Source organism: Stegodyphus dumicola, chromosome 6, assembly GCF_044657685.1.
Source record: "Stegodyphus dumicola isolate Sdum_Otavi_A_Nest chromosome 6, ASM4465768v1".
In the NCBI taxonomy this organism is placed as follows: Eukaryota; Metazoa; Arthropoda; class Arachnida; order Araneae; family Eresidae; genus Stegodyphus; species Stegodyphus dumicola.
In genome coordinates this window covers 165,456,583-165,480,219 of record NC_140773.1, presented here as the reverse complement: position 1 = coordinate 165,480,219, position 23,637 = coordinate 165,456,583, and the positions used below count along the sequence as shown (strand labels likewise).

At 32.1% G+C, this 23,637-nt stretch overlaps 1 protein-coding gene across 5 annotated transcripts in view; it reads right to left on the bottom strand.

Moving 5' to 3' along the window:
• Positions 1-18,396: 18,396 nt before the first annotated feature.
• LOC118179429 (N-acetylglucosamine transporter UNC93A-like) overlaps positions 18,397-23,637 on the bottom strand; it is a 328,066-nt gene continuing 322,825 nt past the window's right edge. For all 5 annotated transcript variants that reach the window (XM_085819137.1, XM_085819136.1, XM_085819140.1 and 2 more), the window contains one exon: positions 18,397-18,878. In XM_085819137.1, the coding sequence (XP_085675263.1) occupies positions 18,649-18,878 (230 nt within the window). In that variant the 3' untranslated portion in view covers positions 18,397-18,648. The remainder of the gene's footprint in view (positions 18,879-23,637) is intronic.

Genomic DNA, 23,637 nt, shown 5'->3' with positions numbered 1-23,637 from the left:
CATGCTATGCTATTCCGTTGTTGTGATGCACGTGTTACTATGCTAGCTGAATGTCATGTGAACTATTTAAAATTGTAATAATAAAAGTTTTGAATTCTTGAGTTATACTCATTAGTTGAGTCTTCTTTTAAAGTACAGAAGTAATTAAATTCAACAAACTACACAAGAAGTTACATGGTGTCAGGAGCGAAATGGATTTCAGACCACCTGCTCCGCTAACATTCTCCGTCGGAAATGTTAAAGAAAAATGGAAAAAATGGAAGCAAGAGCTAGAAAACTATTTACTTGCAACGGAAAAAGATGCCAAGCCAGATAAGACTAAAATTGCAATCCTTTTGAATTTACTTGGTAGTGAAGGACTCGAAATTTTTAACATGTTTCGATTTGAGCCACTTGAGAATAAAGAGAAACTCAGGAAGAGTCATTTAACAAAATCAAACAACTGCTAACCAAAGCTCCAATTTTAAAAGTTTTCAGTGGTAATGAAGATATAATTATACAGTGTGATAGTTCGAAGGATGGCCTAGGATCGTGTCTAATTCAAAAGGGTAAGCCTGTATCATTTGTGTCTCGCAGCCTGACTAACAGTGAAAAAAACTATGCACAGATCGAAAAAGAGCTATTGGCCATAGTATTTTCTTTTGAAAAGTACCACAATTTTGTTTATGGACGGAAAGTCACAGTACAAAGTGATCATAAACCGTTAATGGCAATTGTTAAGAAACCATTGCATAAAATTTCGTCTAGAATGCAAAGGATGATTTTAAAGTTACTAAAGTATTATTTTGAGATAAATTATGTCCCAGGTAATCAAATGCGTTTTGCTGACACTTTGTCACGTGCATATCCTATTTTAATATCCTACTATTTGAATTAAACTATCAGTGATGATCCTGAAATGCTAAATGTTGTTCACATTATTTCGAAATATTTGCCTATGAGTGAAAGAAGAGTGGTGCAATTTAGAAAAGAAACTGAATCAGATCCAGATTTGCAAATAGTTATGAAATATATTAAAGAGGGTTGGCCTAAATGTTACAAAAAAGTAGATAGTAGTGTAAAAACATACTTTAAAGTTAAAAATGATCTTCATATTAATGACGACTTGTTATTTATTAATGAAAATTAGTTGTACCTTATGGTTTGAGAAAAGATATGTTGCAATTAATTCATGAAGCGCACTTTGGAATTGAGAAATGTAAAAGTAGAGCCCGTGAAATTTTTTACTGGCCAGGTATGACAAATGATATTGAGCAGCTTGTTTCCAAATGTGAAATATGTGAAAAAATTCAGAAATAGAAATCAAAAAGAACCTCTAATGCAACATGAAATTCCAACTAAACCATTCGAAAAAATTGCCCTTGATATCTTGCAATTTGGTAATCAAAATTACTTAGTAGTTATCGATTATTACTCTAAATGGATTGAGGTTTCTAGCATAAAAGATAAGACAGCAAATGAAATTATGATAAAGTGCATTTTTGCCAGGTATGGTATTGCAAATTAAGTAGTTTGCGACAATAATCCCTGTAATAGCTACTTATTTAAGAAATTTGCTGAAGATTGGGATTTCGAACTTAAATTTAGTAGCCCCAGATATCCACAAAGTAATGGGTTGGCTGAAAAAGCTGTAGGAATAGTGAAAACTATCATGAGAAAAGTGCAAGATATAAGTGTAGGCTTAATGGAATATCGAAATACCCCAATTAGTAGAATAAATTTGTCTCCTGCACAACTGTTACTTAATAGAAGATTAAGGACAAAATTACCTATCAGTAATAAATTGTTAAATACTAAGATAAACAAACCTTATTCTATTGTAAGAAATTCAAATGGGGAAATATTACGAAGAAACAGACGCAATATAAAATTTTCAAAATCACCTTACAAAGTTAATAATGATTATGATGATATAGTATTAGATAAAGAGGAAAATTCAAATGGAAGCCCTGAGAATGTTTCTGTGCCTGTTAATATAGGAAATCAACAGAATAATCTATCCAATAGTACAATAACAAAAAGTGGACGGTTGATTAGACAACCTTCAAGATATAGAGACTTTGTCATGGAATAAAATAATGTAACGTATTGCATATATCATTTTTATGTAACTTTTTTGTTATTGTATGTCATATTGTAAATATACTTGTATTGATATTATTTGGTACTTTTATTATTGTTTATAAACTGGAGGAAGGGATGTGATGTATATTTAAAATAACTTTAACTTTAATGGCGCTCATGCTATGCGATTCCGTTGTTGTGATGCACGTGTTACTGTGCTAGCTGAATGTCATGTGAACTGTTTAAAATTGTAATAATAAAAAGTTTTGAATTCTTGAGATATACTCATTAGTTGAGTCTTCTTTTGGTGCTACTTTGGTAGACGGTTGCACGGATTTTTGGCGATTTTCGTTGGCCGAATTGTTGGCGCGATTTTTACAAACGTCAGCCATCTTGAAAAACGCTGTTTTTACGCATAGTAAAGTATTCGAAACTTAAAAAATAAATAAATAAATATCGTTAAAAGTAATGGATTAATTTTTTGTTGAAAATGTCGTTTTTTAAGATGGCAGGCAAGTGTAAATAAATATATTTACTATGAGTATAAAATGCTAAAGTAAGGTTATTATTACTTTCATATAGCAAAGAAGAGAATAAAAACATCGCTATAAAAACATTGGGCCAACGTTTAATTAGATTAAAATTACTATATATTACTGAAACTGAATTACTGAAATTGAATATCGAATTAAAAACCATCATACCAACATTTAAAAGAATTAGAATATTATTAAATTCAAATACTTTAAAATACGTTATATAGAATATAATTAACATTAAAACATATGGACAATAATTATCTCAGCAATTTCTGAAAATAGTGTATTAATTTTTTTAACAAAAATTGAAGTATACAATTATAAAATAAACGAAAAATATGTACTTACACTTTTTTGAGTGTTTAACCTGTTGTTTACTGATAAGTACCCCAATAAAAAATCAGAATCATAATTTAGATAACATCTTTGAAGGAATTCGAAGATATAAATTAAATTTTAAAACGGCGCGGAAATGCACAAATTGTCAGTAACCAATCAGGGAGCTGATTACAGCTCGTTAATGCACAAATATTCTATAACCAATCAGAGAGCTTATGACATCACGGCTAGAATTAAAATTATTTAAAAATTCATACATAATAAAATCATTTTTTAAAAAAATGCAAAATTAAATTGTATTTTAATATTTAAGAGCCATAAATAATGTTTAAAACATTAGATTAAATTTATACATATTAAAACGAATTACTTTTAAAGTAAGGTGACGTCATTGATTACATCATCCACAACATAAAATTTCATAAAATATGATAAACAATAAAATTTTTATTTCAAATAAAAATGCAAAATTAAATTGATTTTTAATATTTAAAAGCCATAAATAATATTTTAAACACGGAATTTATGCACAATAAAACGCATTATTTTTTAAATAAAATGACAACAAAGTATCGGTTACCATAAATAACTTATCCAGCAATGGGTTTACCATAAATTGTATTACTCGCCAAAGGAAAATCGCCAAATAATCGCCAAAATCCGTGCAACCGTCTACCAAAGTAGCACCCTTCTTTTAAAGTACAGAAGTAATTAAATTCAACAAACTACACAAGAAGTTACACCGGTACTTTTCCGTTTTGCCGGCGCAAACGCTAAAGTCGCCAATAATGGTACAACTGATGCCAAACGGAATATCTTCGCTGGTAACCTTTTACGCCAAAACAAGTTGCAGCCATTTTTTTATCAGATTGATTGTTTCTTTCAGTATTGGCATACTATTACATAGAATTTTTACAAAACAGTTGAATTTTATCCCCTAAGACAATTCGCGGTAATTAAGGCAATTAAAATGCAATCACACCTCTCATCCGAACGCGAAAATATAGAAAAGGCAAAATCAAAGGTTAAATTCATCCATTCTAATGAGAATGCACTAGCGAAGTAAAGCACTGCGGTTTTACATAATTTATGAGTAAGCTATTCGTACGAATTAAAATAATTCTTGCATTTAAACTTGTATTCCAAATTAAGATTTAACTTGAAATTAATGTAGATAATTACTAAGAGAATTAGATTTGTGTAGCGTAGTTTACATGAGATCGCTTGGGGTCACGTGATACGAACCGGCGAATCAGGATTTTGAACCACGAAAGCATAGTAAATTCTTAAATTAATGTCTTTTTAGAAATTTATTGTCTTTATTTATTGGCTGTTTACAAATTTTTAAACCCTATTAAAATGTTTACGCCTTCAAAATAAAAATTCTTAAAATTAACATTTGTTAACATTCTTTATGTGTATACTGTATGTTGTCGCCAACAAAGTCTGCTTGGCGAGATTTGCGCCGGTGAAACGGAAAAGTAACGTTACACCTTCTATGTTCCTCATCAGAGTGCAAATTAACTTTGAAAGTATTTAAGCTGAGGATTTTGAATAGTAGAGAGAGTTTCTGGCAATCGCGTTGCGTTGCTAACATTCTATGTTAGCTCTATTTAAAAATGATATTTCGTCTTTGGCATTCTCTCGCTAGACGATACTTTAAATTGACGGACTGGTCAAATAACTGAGTCAGCTTATAGTGTATTTTATTGAATGCGTAGTTATTGTATGCACCGCTATGATGACTTCCGACCACGGACATGAACCAAATGGAAATTTGAATGTGTAGTATTAGACTTCTTTATCAACGTTTAAAATTTATCCTCTGTTATTACTTAATTTGAATAGTGACCAGTGGTGATGTTTGTTTCTAGAGTTGTGCTCTTCTGTTCATATTAGGTTAAAATAAAAGGCTATTTAACTCATTATTCAGTACTTTTCTCAATATTTGAGACAGAATGATAACTCACTGACTTGTCTAGTATGGTCTGTAGGACTTAACATAGTTTCCCGATGAATAGTAACCCTAAAAGTGTTGAATAAAGGATGCCATGTGATTCTTTAATCCTTATTGCTGTGTCCCCCAATAAAGGATGCTTTGTCATCCATTATTGAATAAACAAAAGTTACTGAGCAAAAGTTTAAAATTACTGAACAAAAGAATAAAATTACTGAACAAAAGTTTCCTTGGCTTCATTTTAAATTATTAGAAGTAAACCTGCTAATGCATTTTTAAATTTAAGCAACTAAACAGTTGTTCGTATGAAGAAAATCCCGTTCCCACAACCGTTCGCAGTGTTCTAAAATAGTTACTGGATAAAATGTTTTTAAATTTTAACGGAATGTTTTCAATGACATTCATCAACAAAAGAGATCAAAGAATCATAGAAATGATAAAAGGAGAAAAAATCAGTTACTTTTAACAGCAATAAATTTGAAAATGCTTGGAATAGAAAGGCTTTAAACTTATCCTCCTCAACATACAATTTGTTTCATGTAAAAATTTTGAAAATCGTAACCAATGATTTCCGAAAAGCACAGATCCTAATTTTAATCATCCTAATTTTGCCGTGCAAAGTTGTCTTCATTAATTTTATATCCCTTCTTCGAAATTCGTATTAACTGTATTCTTATTTATGTCCTTACACATGTTGAATGTAAACAGATATGCAAAGTAAAAGAAACTACTGTCTTTAAGGGTAGTTGCTTATCAACAGGGTACAAAACAATAAATGGTGATTTATGCATTCATGAGTGTCAGATTGCTGAGAGATCAAATGTCTTTAACTTGGAATTAGTTAAAGCAGAAACTATAGTTTAAATTTTATATTTCAAACAAACATTTCTTCACATAAAAGTACTTTTAATTCCAATTTTAAAGCGTGGAAATTTGTATCGAATAATTCAAATTTATTATTTATTTATTTATTCAAATTTATTATTATTTATTTATTGTTATTTAAAAGAAGAATTTTTCACGTTAGATCATGTTTATTTACATTTTAAAGGTATGGAAATTTCAAGTGGAAAACCACTTGATCGCGAGTCCATATGGAAGATAAAGATCTTAGGTTTTAAGCAGCGGCAACACTCGCCAAGGCAAAGGGAAATTATGCTGAATAGCGTAAAGTAATGATAGGCATCAAACGTAACGGTCCGTGAAGTACGGAAAGATTTCGCTAAAGAAGTTTTTAACGCTAAAAAGCAGAATTTTTAATTAAAAAATGAAATTAAGTCGGAACTTTAAAGATTAAGTCAGGTACAAAGTAATATCGTAGGTAATCAGGTATTTTCTGTTGCTCCTATGACTAGAGGTCAAACTTATGCTCAGTGCGTTGGTAGCCTCGCGGGATCGAGTGCACTTCCTTATTCGCTTGTTCGGTAAATTATCCGAATGATGCTACTGCTACAAATTCTACTCATGCTAGCAATTTTTTAAATCAACAGAAACAAAAGTGTCATGCCATGTCATCTTTTAGATTCCACTTTCTGTACCATAAGGAAGACTGAGTCACAACCTCTTCTGTGGGAGTTTCACAAAGTAGCAGTTCTTTCATTGCAAATAAGAACTATATTGCTGTATTGGAATTGTTCTCTAGCAAATCTATCTAAGCTCTAATGTTAGAATACTTCAAAGAATTAAAATACCCAAATATTTACTGGGTAAAATCTGCACTATTATTTCCATCTCAGATATATTCAATATTTGTTAATTCCTCGCATATGGATTACAAATTAGCTAAAGATACTATTTTGCAAGAAAAATAGTTTTCAGTCTAAAATGATGAATTAAAATTCCTATTATAGAATCACAAAACAAATGCACAGGTAGTTATTTTCTAACGTTTAATTCTTCATTTACGTGGCTTACCGTAGAATATGAGTTAAGGTACCCTGCAGCTACACTAAACAAGCACGGTGATGGTGAATTAACATGTATCAAGAAATATTTTTATAAATTGGTTTCACTGTCTTACAACCAAAGACACTGCACAACAAAAGTTATCACATTTGGTAACTTAAAATCATACTATCTCTATTGCCTTCTAAAGGACGTAATTAACCTCTTCAAATTCTCGAATATATCTTCATTACATACACACACAATTACTGTAGTGAAATTTTACTCTAAATATTGCAGCTGGAATACGGCACTACAGCTGGATCGGATCTCTAAACTTCTCGGTTTCTGAAAATAAATCTTTGTTCGAGCCAGAGCCCGAAATGAGTTTACTTTACGAAATATGATGTTAATAATACCAGAAAACTATTATTTGTGCAATATTTCTTTCAGAAGTTAGTAAGACTTGTGCTAGCACTAGCTATAAAAAGCATGCTTCATTTTACCTGAGGAGCCCAAAATTGGAAACGCTGAGAAAAAACACAAGAGGCTGAAATGAGATGCTTTCAGCAATGTGATTCTTTAAATTTGGTATTTATGGGCCCTCAGTCCAGAAAGGCTTTAGATATCTTAGAAGAAGGATCTTAGAAGGAAAACTACTTTACCTGGTAGTGTAAGTAGTGTTCAAAATGTTTCTTTCTTTTACTTGGAAGAATGTCTCGAAATACTTAATTTCCTTTCTATATTTCTTAATATTTTATTCATTTAACTGCTATTAAAAGGAATTTAAAATTAACTACCATTAATATGAAGTTCAATGTATGTTATTTGATTCCGATATAATGTTTCGATCATTAACTTTCCAGATGATACTAACGGATGAGTGTTTGTATCATCTACGCTCATTTATTCCATCTACAAGAGGAGGTGACCGAAGGAAAAGTCTTTTTTATCAGTCAGTGAGTTAGATAAATCGATCGTGCTGTTGATGAGCACAGCTGTTAATCCAATTTAGAGGGTCTGCATCGCTTTTTTCTGCCATGGTAGAGGTAATTTTATCTCTGAAATTTCTCATCTTTACTTTTACAACGCAAAGCTTCCTTCCTGGACAGGAAACCTGATTAACTTATCGTAATTACTCCTCGAAATAATTCCGTATATATAAGCGTAATTAAATTTGACTTCCATAACGAATATTAAAAGTTTTTAAACTTTTACTAAATGCGCAGATAGACTCAGCAAGAATAAACTTAAATAACTAAAAATTGAGATTAAATGACTTTTCTTTTCTGTAACTGCTGGAAGAAAGTTAAACGTTTTAGTTTATTGAATTAGACTTCCACGTATGTAATAAAAGAATTGATAAAAGTGCGAAGAATCATTGCGAAAAAATTAAAATGAAGACATTTGGAAATGCTGATAATAATGTACAGAACAGTCTTCACTCTTAAGCCCTTGCTATTACAGAAACTTAATTTTGTTAAAACAATTACAAGTCCTGGACCGCTTTATCACCAAATGAATCATACTGTGTTTTATTTCTTTTATTTTATTTCAAAATATGTGTGGAGTATAAGTCATTTGATTAGCTCCACTGATGCAATATAAAGGAAAATAAATTATATATCTGTGAAGGGGCAGACGATCTAAATCATCATACCTTCAAATGCAGAACAACCCAAAAGACTCCATTATGAGAAGGCATCTCTGGGCACTAGATGTCTAATGCGTTTACACTGTTGAAAAGAATAATGAAACAAATTGGGACAAAGAAGGTAAAGGTTAAACATTTCTAACCGTTTATATATATGTATATTGTTTAATTATAACTGTTAACTTTGACTGTCTATGTAAACTTAATCTAGGTATAATTAATCTAGGATATAGGAATATAATACAGGAAAAATATAATATAGGAAAAATCTAGGTATAATTTGCAGTATTGCATTGTTTTTAAATAGGTTGACATGTATATTATGAATAGCTTGTTCAATAGACTGTATTGTAAATAGCTTGTAGTTTGTTTATGCAATAACTGTTTATTAAACTTTTCAAATATATTCCCTATTAACTCATAAGGAATTATCGCATTTTTACTCTCCTGGTACAAGTGGTATCACGTTCAGCTAGCTAGTGGAAAGTCCCTGGTATATGAAAGAACCGTGGCATATGAGAAATCAGTGGAGAATCTTGTCCAAGACATAGCTGATTTTTCATTTTTCCTGCTCCAGAAAAGCTAATGGCTTTATAGTGGCACCCAAACTAAGTTCTTCTGACTTCGTTAGGAAGCCTTCTGACTTCGTTAGGTTTGTTAGACAGCCAGATTTCTGAGCAGCGCGCGTTATCCTTTTAGGCTACTCTCTGTCTTAAGCTATTATTACTTTCGGCTGTACTTGAGGCCCTTGATAGCTTCGCCGTTAGTTAGCGTTAAGGGGCCAACTCTGTTAGAATCTTGATAGCTTCGGCTATATCTTTTTAGTTATGTTTTACTTCTTAGTATTCCTGAATTCAAGCCCAAGTGGAGGCTTCAAGAAGGAGTCGACTGTTAAATTCATTTTGAATAAAGGGTATTTAACTCTTTTTGAGTTCTGCTGTCTCTTCACTGAACTAAGCGATTATTTGCTTAAAAGTTCTTAAAGTTCCTCAGAGTCAGCTTAAAGGCAGGAATCTTACAGATTTATGTTTCGAAAAATATAATGTTTTTATGAACTAGCATGCTAAATACCTGTTGTAAGATGTTACTGTATGCCTGAAGTAATCTTACCTTACCACAGATAATTTCATTTTTAAATCAGAGACTGTTTAAGTTTCTCAGCATTTTTTGAAGGGAAATTATTTTCCTGTAAATCAGGCAGTTTGCTTTTAAGGATTTATTTATTTTTCTCTACCCAGCTATTTTATGTTAATTAGATTTATTGTCTTTCTCCTTTTCCATGCAAAACCAGGCTGCAAATTTTAGTTCAAGAGTTCTCAAATTAGGCAGAAAGATAATATTTAAAGGGTTTTAGACTGTTGAATTAGAGCGTGATCCTTCTGCTAGAGGTCACTTTACTAGTTGGAATCTCTTCGATAACTGTGTGTCTGCAGCGTTGCAGTATTCTTGCCATTACAGCTTGTCACGCGGGCATAGGTTTGAGCCAACTTGCGCATTATTCATTTTGTGTAGGTCTTTGGATAACTTGAGACATAGTTTAGTTTGAATTCATTACTTTTGAGTTACGCCATAAATAGTGTGTGATTTCGGAAGCACAAGAACTGCCTTCTGTTACATTACTGAGTTTTAATAACAACGACTTTTACACCTTTCTTCCGACATCTGTCTTCTTATTGGACATAGCGATAAGTCGCTTAGGTTTAGCTTGAGTTTCGGAATTTGTTTATGCTTCCAAAGAAGGTGAGGTTCTACATGCTGATGTGAGCTTTAAGGGGGCGCAGTATCCTGAAGAATCAAATCATTATTAAAATGAATGGTCCATTGCATTGTAACCACGGACCTCTGGAATACCGGCCCAGCGTGCAGAACCACTACACTGTGAAGGCACGCTAGGAAGGCAGGAGAAATACCATATAGAGTTAATAAATGATACATTACTACAATTTGAAATATATATTAAATATCTGGTTGCTAGAAATTCATAGTTTTCCTCTATTGCCGTTAGTTATTTATTTCTTCCTTGACAGTTGAGTGTGTCATGATTATTTAAAAATAATATATCTCTTTTATGCAATTAAAACTTGCAAAAAATTTTCTGTGTTATTTAGACTTCTAAATAGAATCAATTGACAATAAATATGTTTAAATAATATGTAACAGTTTAAAGCAGGTAAATAAATATATATTATAAAATTTTCTTTGTAAAATAAGGCAATCATTTAAGTTATGATAATGTCTTCTGAGCATGTGCAATGCAAAATAAGCATGCATAACTCATCTGCTGATAAACTTCTATTTTTTTCCACAAGTATATACATCAGCTGACTCTGAATGATATAGCCAGTTTAAATTGCCTTTTTAAATTTGTAGTAATATTTAATAATTTTTGAAGCTTAATCTTGAAATCCATTAAATCTTTGCGATGATATAATCTTTAAAACTTGTAGTATTTATGAATTTATACACGACAAATTAAAAACGCAGTTCAGTCAGAACATCTACACTTTAGACTAATTGTAGCTGAATACTGAATTTTAACGCAATAGGTCAAACTTAGTAAGCTACAAGTTTACTGGAATGAAGTTATTTCGCTTCTTTCTTTCTGAACCGCTTGATCTACTTCCTAGTGGAAAGAAGAATCTTCTAGATCGTCTTACATAAGTGTAATGTAAATATCTAGAGACTGCTTCACAAAAGACAGTTTCTCTTTCGGAGTTTCGTGTTATTTGCAGTAAGCAGCCTCATCTCGCTGTCATGTTTAGTATCCTTACACTATTATATCATGAATTTTGAGATTATAATAAAAGATATATAATAGTGTAGAATTCGCAATTTTCAATCGGTTTCTGCAAATGCTCCATGTAATACAGTACACAAGAAGAAAATTCAACTTAAAATAATTTGATATTTTAAGTCAATTAACAGGAATCCTCCAGTAAAATCTGTAAGTTTATTTAATATTCTAAACATTATCGTTCTAGTGTTTAAGCTCATTTTGTAAACCTTATTTATATTTTGTAGTGTGATAAAAATCCATAAATACAATACCATTGGAAATTTTATGTAAAGATTGCGAAAAGAAACATACAAATTTTATATAAATCGATGCGAAATGAATGGTATAGACAAAGTTTTACATTAAATTATACAACTAGAATAGATTTTTCAAATAATCCTGTTAAGTTTAATGCCATTAAAAATTTGGAGTCACAGTGAAAATTAAAGTGAGATTTTTATAGATTTTCTTTTTGAGGTACCGATATTAGATATAATAAATATATGAATTAAATTTTGAAAGAAATTTATGATATTTCTGTATATCGGAATGAATATCAGGTAAAATTCTTTAAAATTCGAAACTTATTAAAATGCAAGTGCAAATATTTTCGAATAAACAGAATCCATTGGAACACATAGAACATTTATACCATGTTTTACAATCAGTAACGTATATCTTGATATGTCATACCTCAGTCATGTGAACGTACCTGGCAATTAACCTCCCCCCCCCCCAAAATAAAAGAATGGAGAAAATGAGAAGGAGATGGAAAATATTTCACGAACGGATTATTTCTGCTGTTCGCAATTTTATAATTAACAGATGTGAATGAGATAGCTGTTTAGGTGATTGATATGATATTTATACATATATTTATACAAATTCCAAGAAACAAATACTAACCTGTTTCTCAGTTTAAAGGTCCATTTTCGTGAATAATCGTTTTAGGAATTTGGGTGAAATATACATCACATCAATCAATATGTTGTCGTCCATTTCCTTCATTTTTCTTCAGCACATTGTCTAAGGACACAACTTAGAGCTAGCTATACTAGTGGAAAGAAAACTATCTATATTTCATGAAAAAAGGCTAGATACGTTAAGTATTTTCTTCACGAGCTACTTGTCGCCCAGTCAATAGAGTGGTCAGGGAAGCTGACTGCGATGCCGAAGGGCCTGGGTTCGAATCCCGGAGAAGGCATGGTTGTAACTGTCCGTCTTTTCATATAAAAGGCGATGGTGGCCCACCTATTAGGTGCCTCCATAATAAAGAGACCACCATATCCGGCCTTGTATAGATTAAATGGACTGGGTTACTTTGTAATTGTTCACAATCTGCCAGTGGGGAAAACAAAAATACGAGCTACTTTTCCCTATAATCCTTCATGAAGGCGTTCCTATCTTTAGCTAGGTAACCTTCGTGTATTTTAGCAAAATCAATTAAGCAAACAAATAATTCTGTACTCCTTAAAGGAAATATGAGAATTATGATTCAATTGAACTTGCTTTGGTTTTAAAGTACATTGATCAATACGGAAAATCAATACGGATCAATACGGATTGAATTTTCGATAAGTGGAAAAATCACTTAGAATCTAAAATATTGCACTGAGGCAGCCGTTGGTGGCCTCTATGCAACATCAGTTTTAATACTCAAGCATTACTCAGCATTAATCCTTGAGAATACAACTAAACAATATCAGTAGTAAATTAAACAGCAGAAAGAATTAATAGTTTTAGAATGTATAGAATTATACACTAGTGGGACAAATTACAGGAACAACTGTATAAGCATGCGTTTTGTTAATGCTATGGATGAAGTGAAGTCCAATGAAAGTTAATTGGTTGGTAGCTCAAGGCCAGTGTTATCATATAGTTCAGCGGGATTCACCTTCGCAACGCAGAAATATGCAAATATTTGCTCCCATTCTTTCAGCACGCGAGGAAAGGATTGTAAAAGAGTGATTCAGATTCTAATTTCAAGGACTCTACCAGTTATTTGATAAAAATTTCCGAAATGGAAGAGGGAATGAATATGCTGTTGAGAAGACATTTGAAGGATTGCGAGAAATGGGCTGCGAATGGGAGAAAGAAAGCAGGACAAATGCTGACATAGCGTATGTAAAGACCTAAAAGTAGCTGTGTCATGTCAAGCATTTGAAAACAGTTTAAAGACATTGGTGATGTAAGTAGACCTCCAGGTTCAAGTCGGAACATGCTGTAATAGATTCTCAGGACCATTTTTGGCAATGTTTACTAAAAGAAAGAGAAAACTGATGTCATCCCGAATTGCAAGGAAGTTCGTTGCAGCTGCAGGAACTCGAATATTACTGTGAATGAAAGGTTGAATAACAGAGAACTGTTTGCTAGGAAACTAACTCATGATTTGTGTACCACTAACATTTACAAAATGCGCTGTACTGCTTCAGTGCAGAGATTATCATGTTTGAAGTGTCGCTGATAGCAGCCCAGTTCTTTTTTTATTGATGAAACTCTATTTTATTTTGAAAGTGATTTCAGACATGTTTGTAATCTGGAGAAAGCATAATACTTTAAGTAAGCTTGAAAACACCTATAAAAGACTTCGGTACAAAAGTGGTAAAATCATTGCATGAACGGGCAGAATCTTGAATGGACGCACTGACCTTCGCATTTTTACTTATGCAACTATGAATAATTATATTTCATTATTCATATACATATATAATTCATTTTATACAAAATGAGGTTCTTTATCCTTATGTCAAGTTCTTTAGCGGTCAGTCGGTAATAAATTCCACTTAATAGATAATAATTATCATTCATAGCGCACTATACTAGGGACCGATTATAATAAAGACGGAGGAATCCAGTGGATGGAGATTCCCGCATATTCTCTGGATTGAAATAGGACAGAACATTTTGTTACCACAGGAATTCTCGAGTGATCTCATACACAGCAAGTAAAATTGCTGCAAAGCTTGCATTTCGGTCAAGGGGGACCAAACACTTAAATAATTTTTTCTATCCATATCTAAAACGTTGTGACACCAACTTTTCTTTACTCCATTTTTTATTTAAATATTCCCTATATTTATTGGCTACTACCGTACTTTATAATTCTAGTCTTCTCATTTAAATTTGTGTTTTGGAGAAATGTTCTGTTTTTTGAAGATACGTCGCGCATGAAAAAATTAAGATCTTGAGAAAATTTTAAGTTCTTAACTGCAAAGTCATTCAAACTACATGAACTTTTACAGTCACTAACTTTTACCGCCACTGTAGGTAACGTGCAGTGCACTACCTAGGGCCGAGACCAACAAAACGTTTTAGTTAGCTACCATTAAAGTTGTATCCACTAAAGCGGCTGAAAGGTAAAGTCGCTGAACTGGTTGTTTAACCCGAATCCATATTCTGGCAAATGTACCAGCTGCATGTGAAGTTTCGTGTTTTCCTTCATGTGTAACGTTATTGCGAGCCAGTTTCCTTGAAAGTTTTCTTCGCTGAGGACTTCCATTCTCCTGGGTAGGCAGCCTTCATGTGATGTATCGACATCTAATCCAATTCAATCCATTTAAGGCAGCTTTTCAGTGAGTATTTCGAAGTGCATTTGGATTGCAGATGAACGAATTTCAAAACTGTTTTCTGTCGAAATAGTAGGTTTCATTTTTAGCTCAGAACAAGATTTCTCAAACACGTTTTTAGAGACTTTGTTAATTTGATATTTTTTTGTTTGTGACCAAGTAAAAATGTTTATGTCTTATTGTAAATTAAACGAATTTTAATGTTAAAATATTTTTCCTTTATTGAGAAATTATACACAAAAATGCAAAACAATAAAAAAGTTTTAATGTGAAGTGTGATAATAAAAAGTTTTAAGGTGGGATGCTGTTCATTAAATAAACTTTTGGATAGACTAGACTTTTGGATCTACAGAAAAAGAGGACAACTTTATTCTTAAATCTGGTTCAATATCTAGTCAATTTTTGGAAAAAAAAAAAAGAAGAGCAATAGAAATTTAAATTTTCTTTTGTGCCAAAAAGGGATACATTTGACGACAGGGTAGCCAAAACTCAGTGGTATTTTGTGGCAGCTGTCATTAAGCAGTATATCACAAGATAATTTAATTACAGATTCACCATCTGAATCCGGTAATTACGTCCTTGATTCTGTACTTTTTGTGAAAAGATTTCTTATCCATGCTTTATTGCAATGAATTGTTGGAGAAAAATAGTCTTTCAGATTTGTAATTTTATCAGGTATGGAACATATATTGTATTCCTTTTGAACTTCATTTGGCACTATAAAAGCATTATAATTTCCTCATTTCACAAACTAAGTTTTTTTCGTTTCAACTTTCGTTTTTTTTGTTTTTTTTTGCACTTTAGTTTTGTTTTGCAACTGAAGATTTAATTTACTTAAAAACTCAAAAACGTCACACAGATAAGATAACTTTATCAACCAATTAACGTTCCTAAAACTATCTCTAAATTTAAATATTAATCGGGAGATGTTGATTTAAAAATATTAATGTTTCTTCTGTCATTTCTAAAAGTCTCTTTAAGACATTCCCTCTGGATAGCCATGGTACTTTGCAGTGCAAAGGAAGAAGTTCGTGTTTAGCCCATCTTTTTACATAATACACTAGATTTCAGAGGATGTTTTATAAAATTTATAAACCCTTGCATAGCACTTTGCAAAAGCAATGACCTTTTTATGGCTTCTCTATGCTACATTTGCAATCATATACATACTGGTGCCATGGATTTTATGTTTGGAAAAAGTCTTGCACGGACGTCTGCCATCGCCCAAGCACCATCGTTGCTCGGTCTCACGCATTCTTCCAGTATATATCATTTCGACTGACGTAAATATTAATCAAGTTATAAGGTATTTTCTTCATCCTTTCTGCATTCCTTCGTGATGTAACTAGAAGCCTGTTCGACTCGTAATTGGGAGGTCCGGAATTCAAATTCCGGTGATGGCCCTGCAAATTTCTTCAATATCCTAACTTCGGAAGGGAAAAAAAACCTAATATGACCGTATAAATTAAAAACATTTCTTCTATTGTTGTTCTTGTATTCAATGGTTTGCAAAATGAAAATTCTTCATTAGATATATTCTCAAGATCCCAGCAAATTAAGTTCGCATTTTCCGATATGTCTGTATTTCAAAAGCAAAAAAAAAAAAAACGTAACTATTTTAAGCGAACTACAACAGTTTCTTCAATATCATCTGCTATTTACACGATTCTATGCTTCCTCGTGCTAGTGGACAGAGATAACATATTTATCTAGTTTTGCTGTTTTTTATCACGTATATGAGATACTAACATTTAAATTGCAGTAACTATTAATTTTTACTCAACTGTATGAGGATATCCAGTCCTAGCAATTAATTTGGATATTTCATTAGAAGCCTTTGTTAGAACTTAATGCAAAGTACTTACTTTAAGAAATTTCGAAGGCACAGTCTGTCTGCTAGCTATTAATTCTTTTATAACGGCTTGTTATTTAATATCGGATGTTTAAATTCTAGTTGCCACTTCCACTTTGAAGATCTTATGGACTCATTTGATAAAGCCGTGCAACAAGTAACATAAAATGTTTTTCCATCAGCACCTTTTATGAAACCAAATTTTATATAATCGTCAATGTGCTGTCGAATTCAGGACATTTTCATGTTTTCTTCTTTTTGGTATGCGTAATGGATAATACATCATGCGGCTATTTGTTACTGCCATTCTCGGAAATCGTGCTAAGCTGAAAGTCACTTAATTATTTATTGTTAGCGTCATCAACAAAAACTGTTTCTGTCTGGACATTATTTCCTTGTTTATTTGTTATAATATGCACACCGTTTTTTATTGTTTTATTAACCATGTATCCATTGTTATTAAATATGATATAATATTATAATTAAGGGTACATACAAAGAATGTGAGTAATATCTGAAATAACAAATAACACTGAAAGTGTGAATAAAGCTATGTCGCCTCCAAATTTGACTGGAATATGGCAGCAGTCCCTAGCAATATTTTGCTGCTCTAGTTTAAAAGAGGTGTCGTCGTTCTCATACAAAATTATTGGCTGGGGCTGTTGATGTATTCCAGTCAAGCCTAATCAAGTTTTGGTGGCATCACAAACAACATTAAAACAGGAACTAAACTAAGAAATAAATTAATAAAGGGTATGTTGCAGCAGGAATTTGCCATCCATGAAGACATTAAATTACTAAATATCGATCATCTGTTGATAAACTAAATTGAAATTTTATGTTAATGTAATATGTAATGTTAGTAATTTCGTTAAGTTTGTCTCCGACAAAGATTTTTGTTTTCGTGACTCAGAGCAGGGTCCTAGAAGAAATTGTAGCTGGTTTCTCAATAGGATTCACTGTCAATTTTTATTAAATAAAATTGAGCTAATATTTTTATCTACGCAAATATTTAGTCTAAGAGAAAGAGAAAGAATTATTTATTGTTAAAAATATAGCATATTAATTTCCCACTCTAGAATACGTTACTAAATGTAGTTCGGATGCCATTTTTCTTGCGTTCAAATCCACAGTGGTAATTTTTACATTTAGTTAAACATTTGCTCCCTTAGCTTTATCAGTTACAATATAAACTCTCACTTTTATTTCGAGAACAGAAATTCTACGAGTTTCTCGTACTTAGACATCAGGATAGAGATACACTTTACTTCATTAAAAATAAAATCAGAATATCAGCTTCATTCTAGAGATCTTTTCATATGATATAATTCTAAAGAAACTCCGTTTTTCAAAATAATTGTAATCAACACCTTTTAAATAGAGAACAGGCGAAGACTGCTTTTAATACAAAACATTTTAAAACAAAATCTATAATAAGACAAGTTAAAAAACTGGTGAGCTTAAGGAAAAGAAAGCAATTAAAAGCTAAATTTTTAATTGATACTTTGTTTCCTCTTCAAAGAAAAAAAAATTGTTTCATTAAAATAGAGAGATTAAATTCTTTTTATTTGTAAAAAATAGTAAAAAAAAGGAAAGGTAATTAATGTTTCTGATTTGTTTTCCATCATTCGTAAAATTCTTTACTAGTATCAGAAAATAATTGCTATTGATTCAGATTTTTATTTCCTTTTGTGCTTAAAACTCCACTTACATTCCATTGAATATTTTTAGGAGTTCAAATTAGTTCATTTTGATAAGTTAGGGTTTGTTTTTAAAAATCTGTCTCCTTTTTTTAATTTGAAGCAAACTTTTTGCAATTCAGAGAGACAAAAAAATTTAAATGCACATCACAACATTTATTAACTCATGTTTTTTTTTTTTTTTTTTTTTTACACGAGTTACATCATATCATATTTGAGAAAAAACAATACTGCTCGTACTTTTTTCTGAAAATATTTCTCTTTGCTGAGAAGTACTTTTTCATTCGTGTCAAATATTTCATAAAAATTAGCTAAATTCACAACATAGCTGTCCGATTTTGCACATGGTTTCTGTGATGGAGACGAAATTCCAGGATTGTATAGGGTACAATGGCGATCACCAGCGCTGCTGCCAATATACAGATCTTGGTTTCCAAATGAATATAGTTGCTCAAGGAAAATGTGAGTGCCATACCAAGAAACTGCATCTGGAAATAAGTGCAGAATGGAACTTGCCAGTCGTCAGTGTAAGCTGCAGCTACGTAAGCTGGAAAATCAAAACTGTGTTTAATATTCATCTTTAAAGCGTATTATTATCATTTTTTATTTTTTTATGAAAATATATCATGAAATTAGATGTATAGTCATTAAAAATATCTTGAAATAATTATATTATTTTTGTAATTCTAGGTTTGGTTTCAGAGTTCCTGAAACTGTTTGTTGTAATTTTACACTGGCTTCTAAAAGTTAAGCACGCAACGGTAAAATTAACAAAAATGGAAAAGTAAAGCTTTGATTAACACAAAATTGTACATGAAGGTAGCAAACGCATTTATGCATAACAGAAGACAAGTATTATGTAAAAAGATAAAAACAATATTTAATTTTCGTAAGTATTCTGATGATATCATATTTGGTTCATTAATAAATTGATGCTTAAAGTTCAAAACAAGTAAAACTTAGATTAGTAAGGTATGTGAGCCCCCTGGACCTCCATACAAACTTTAAAGACACTATACAGGCTTTCAATAAAGTGATCAATCACAGAAAATGCTAGCAATGGCCATTCCTTCATTTCCATATGTCTGAGACTGTCTAAATAGGCAACGTGTAGAGATACTACTCTTGAGGGCACCCCAAAGATTTTCAATGGATTAAAGTAGAGAAAATATAGTGGCGGCCACTCCATTGCAGAATTGCCCTCACTTTCCTGGTACGCGTTAACGATGTTGCTTCTATAGGGATGATAATTATCATCTATAACGACCAACTGTTGCAGCGTAGAGTTTAGCAATGATGTGTGAGACTTCATCCCGATACCGCTGAGCCGTCACAAAACCTTTTAAAGATTTTCACCTCGATGCTTTCTCCTATTGAAATTCTAATGCAAACCACGATGTTGCCAGATTTGAATGCTTGTTGTTCGATATGTCCCAGGTCTGATTCCGCGCGCCTTTCTCTTTCAAGACCCTTACACGCTTATCACCTGATTACAGCTGTATGCGTTTATGAATAGGAAGTTACGCCAACCTGACACAAACTAGTTGAGATGTTTACTTTAATCTTGCCCTCTGGATTGGGCGGTTCGTGAAACAGAAGCACTTGGCAATTCCTACGTGTGAGGCTTTCGGCAGATATTGTCATACTAGCAGAAATTGTTTTACCACGTGACTCTGCAACTATGGATGTAACAGATGTGGAATTCGCTTGCCGATTCTGTTTTGCTCCTATAGCAATATACCGATCTTCAAAAGGACTTGGTAGACACAGTATCGGTCTTCGGACAACTATTTGACGCGTTTGGAATTGTTTTCATATTTGAGAAATTATCGAATGATTAACTCCAAAGAAAAGTACATCATCTTTGACATCTTTGATTTTACCACATCTTTGATTGCTCTCCCTAATGCATCTACGACAGCACTCTCTAACTAGCATATATCTTCTTTCAGCCATAGAAATACGAATATCATAAAAAATTATCCTACGAAAGGATCAGCATTACAAAAAAGTCTCTTCTAACTATTCAGAATGCTGGGGTCTTCCACGCTCGACTAACTACCATATGTTCAGAGAGCAAATCATTACTGATTGTTAACGTACAATATTTTCATGCTGCCATCTGCATTCGCAGCAATTTCTAGTCACTGAAATTTAACTACGCTTTTGAAAACTGCTGATTTCTACTGCATATTTAACTTTTGGAAGCCAGTGTATATTTTTTATGAAAATCTACTATAAAAGTAATTATATATTATTCAAATCTAAAATTAAGTAACGTAACTTTATATTTTCACTGAAAAGATATTTTAAGAATTGCTATGGTGTTCAGAAATATCTTTATGCACATAAATCTGATTTATTTTTTACTAGAATGAGCAAAAGCTAAATTGTATAATAGTTTATAAATACAATTTGGCCAGTCGGTTTCTAAAATGCAAATAATGGCTTTACGCCATCAAAAGGCATGATAAACGATTTGCAAAAATACGTTTCCTCGCAAGTTTATCATTAGTTCATTTAGTCACCTCGCAAGTTTCTGAAATTTAGGTATTACTGAAAAATGTCAGTTAAAACACTTATAGTTCCTTACATACCTTCTCCATCTTCGAGATGATGAACTGTTCTCCTTCATAAGGAAGGCAGATAATTACGAAAATGGCAATACGGTTGATGATAGAAAATTTCTGCTCTCTGAAAAATTATTGAATTTAACAGCTACTTCTCATGATGTTTTTATTCACATTTGTTGTCAAAAAAGGAGCTGATTACTACGCATTTTCATTCAGAGTTTTGTGATACTTCTTTCATACTGGCGAAATGAAGCAACTCCAATGATGGAACACAGCAATAACTTTTATTTAACACTCTAAAAAATGGCGACATACAAACAAGAAAGAAAACATATTCTATAAACTTTTTAAAAAAAATAATTACATGCTTCGTGCGAGAAAATGCATGCAGCTCTCGAGCCTGCATTTCAATATTGCCAGTAATCTGTATATTATTTATTATTCATCTATTTCAAATGCACGAGAGATTAATAACGATATTAAAGCTGTTACAACCTCTCCCCCAACGGAGAGACTTTTTTCGAAGGGAAAAGTTCTGTAAAATTTGACAGTTTAATAAGCTCGGCTTGCTAAATTGCTTAAAGAGAAAAGATAACTTCTCTCATAAGTTTCCAAATTTTCAGGCCGAAAATTTTAAGTTTTAAACAAGTATTTTTACACCACATTTAAATAGCAAGAAAATGGACCAGTGTTCAAATTAGTCTTCTTTTTTTTTCTTGACGGCGCCTAGATCTCTTCCATGGTGGACCAGTTCCTCGGCTATAATTCACAGCAAAGCCTTTCCTCAGTTCATCTGTGCCTTTCGGATAATATTCATTTGTCATTTGCTTTCGACAATTGTTTTCTTCGTCTATTAGTAGCGGCTTTGATATCAAATCAAAAGCCGAAAGATGATGATAACGCTGCATTGCAAAATGATTCTCAATATTAATTTCTTTATCGTTTTTTAAATTTTCGTGAACATCTTCCTCTTTTAATTCTGGTGATTTAACTTCTTCTTCAAATACATCTCTGGATGCTTTATTTTCTTCCTTCATCGGTTCCAAGATCTGCTCTTCAGCTATTTTTCTTTTCCTTTGAGCTCTGGTAGAAATGGCATTAAAATGGTATCACTAAGTTTACGTTCAAGTAATAAACTAATAAAATAAGGCAGTTCAATGTTAACAGGAAGTAATAACCTGATATCACTAATATTACGTTCAGTGATGAACTAATAAAATAAGGCAATTCAATATCAACAGGAAGTAATAACCTGGTATCACTAATATTATGTTCAGTGATGAGCTAATAAAATAAGACAATTCAATATCAACAGGAAGTTACGTTCAGTGATGAACTAATAAAATAAGGTAATTCAATATCAACAGGAAGTTATAATCTGGTATCCCTAATATTGCGTTCAGAGATGAACTAATAACATAAAGCAATTCAAAATTAACAGGAAATAATAATCTGGTATCGCTAATATTGCGTTCAGTGATGAACTAATAAGATAAAGCAATTCAAAATTAACAGAAAGTAATAATCTGGTATCACTAATATTGCGTTCAATGATGAACTAATAAAATAAAGCAATTCAATATTAACAGGAAGTAATAACCTGGTATCACTAATATTATGTTCAGTGATGAACTAATAAAATAAGACAATTCAATATCAACAGGAAGTTACGTTCAGTGATGAACTAATAAAATAAGGCAATTTAATATCAACAGGAAGTAATAATCTGGTATCACTAATATTACGTTCAGTGATGAACTAATAAAATAAGGCAATTAATTCAATATCAACAGGAAGTAATAACCTGGTATCACTAATATTGCGTTCAGTGATGAACTAATAAAATAAAGCAATTCAGTATTAACAGAAAGTAATAATCTGGTATCACTAATATTATGTTCAATGATGAACTAATAAAATAAAAATACGCACGATTATTCGATCTCGTCGGTGCCTCCAAAATAATTAAGACTGTGATACTTCTTTGGCGAAATGAAGCAACTCCAATGATGGAACACAGCAATAACTTTTATTTAACACTAAAAAAAATGGCGACATACAAACAAGAAAGAAAATATATTCTATAAACTTATTTAAAAAAAATAATTACATGCTTCGTGCGAGAAAATGCATGCAGCTCTCGAGCCTGCATTTCAATATTGCCAGTAATCTGTACATTATTTATTATTCATCTATTTCAAATGCACGAGAGATTAATAACGATATTAAAGCTGTTACAGCTTGCAACTGCCGCTGATCATCACGACCCCATTTTGGACAGAGGATTTATACTCACTGATGAATATCGATTTGGAGTCTTAAAATTTGTATTAGGCGTTTCAGAGCTTGTAGAGTCATTAGGTTATTTTGATGCTGGAGACGTCAAAAATAAGTAATGTTCTTGCCTGGACTCCTCGAGTGTATTACGGTTATACCACAAACGCATGAAGAAAGGGGGCCGCCTTTTAAAGGGCGACTGGGAATTAGGGGACCCAGTAGCCAAATCCTGGTGGTCCACCACCTTTTATTTTGGACGCCACTACAGAGAAAAAAATTAGAATAACTGGCTATTCAAACTAAGGGAAACCCTACATCCTGAAAAGATAGGCGACATTTTTTATGGATGTTAACTGGCATCATACCCAGAAACTTAATTATTTAATTTCTGGAAATCAAAGGCTTTGACATATTAAGCCAGCTGACCAGAAAGATGGCGTAATCTAAACATAATAT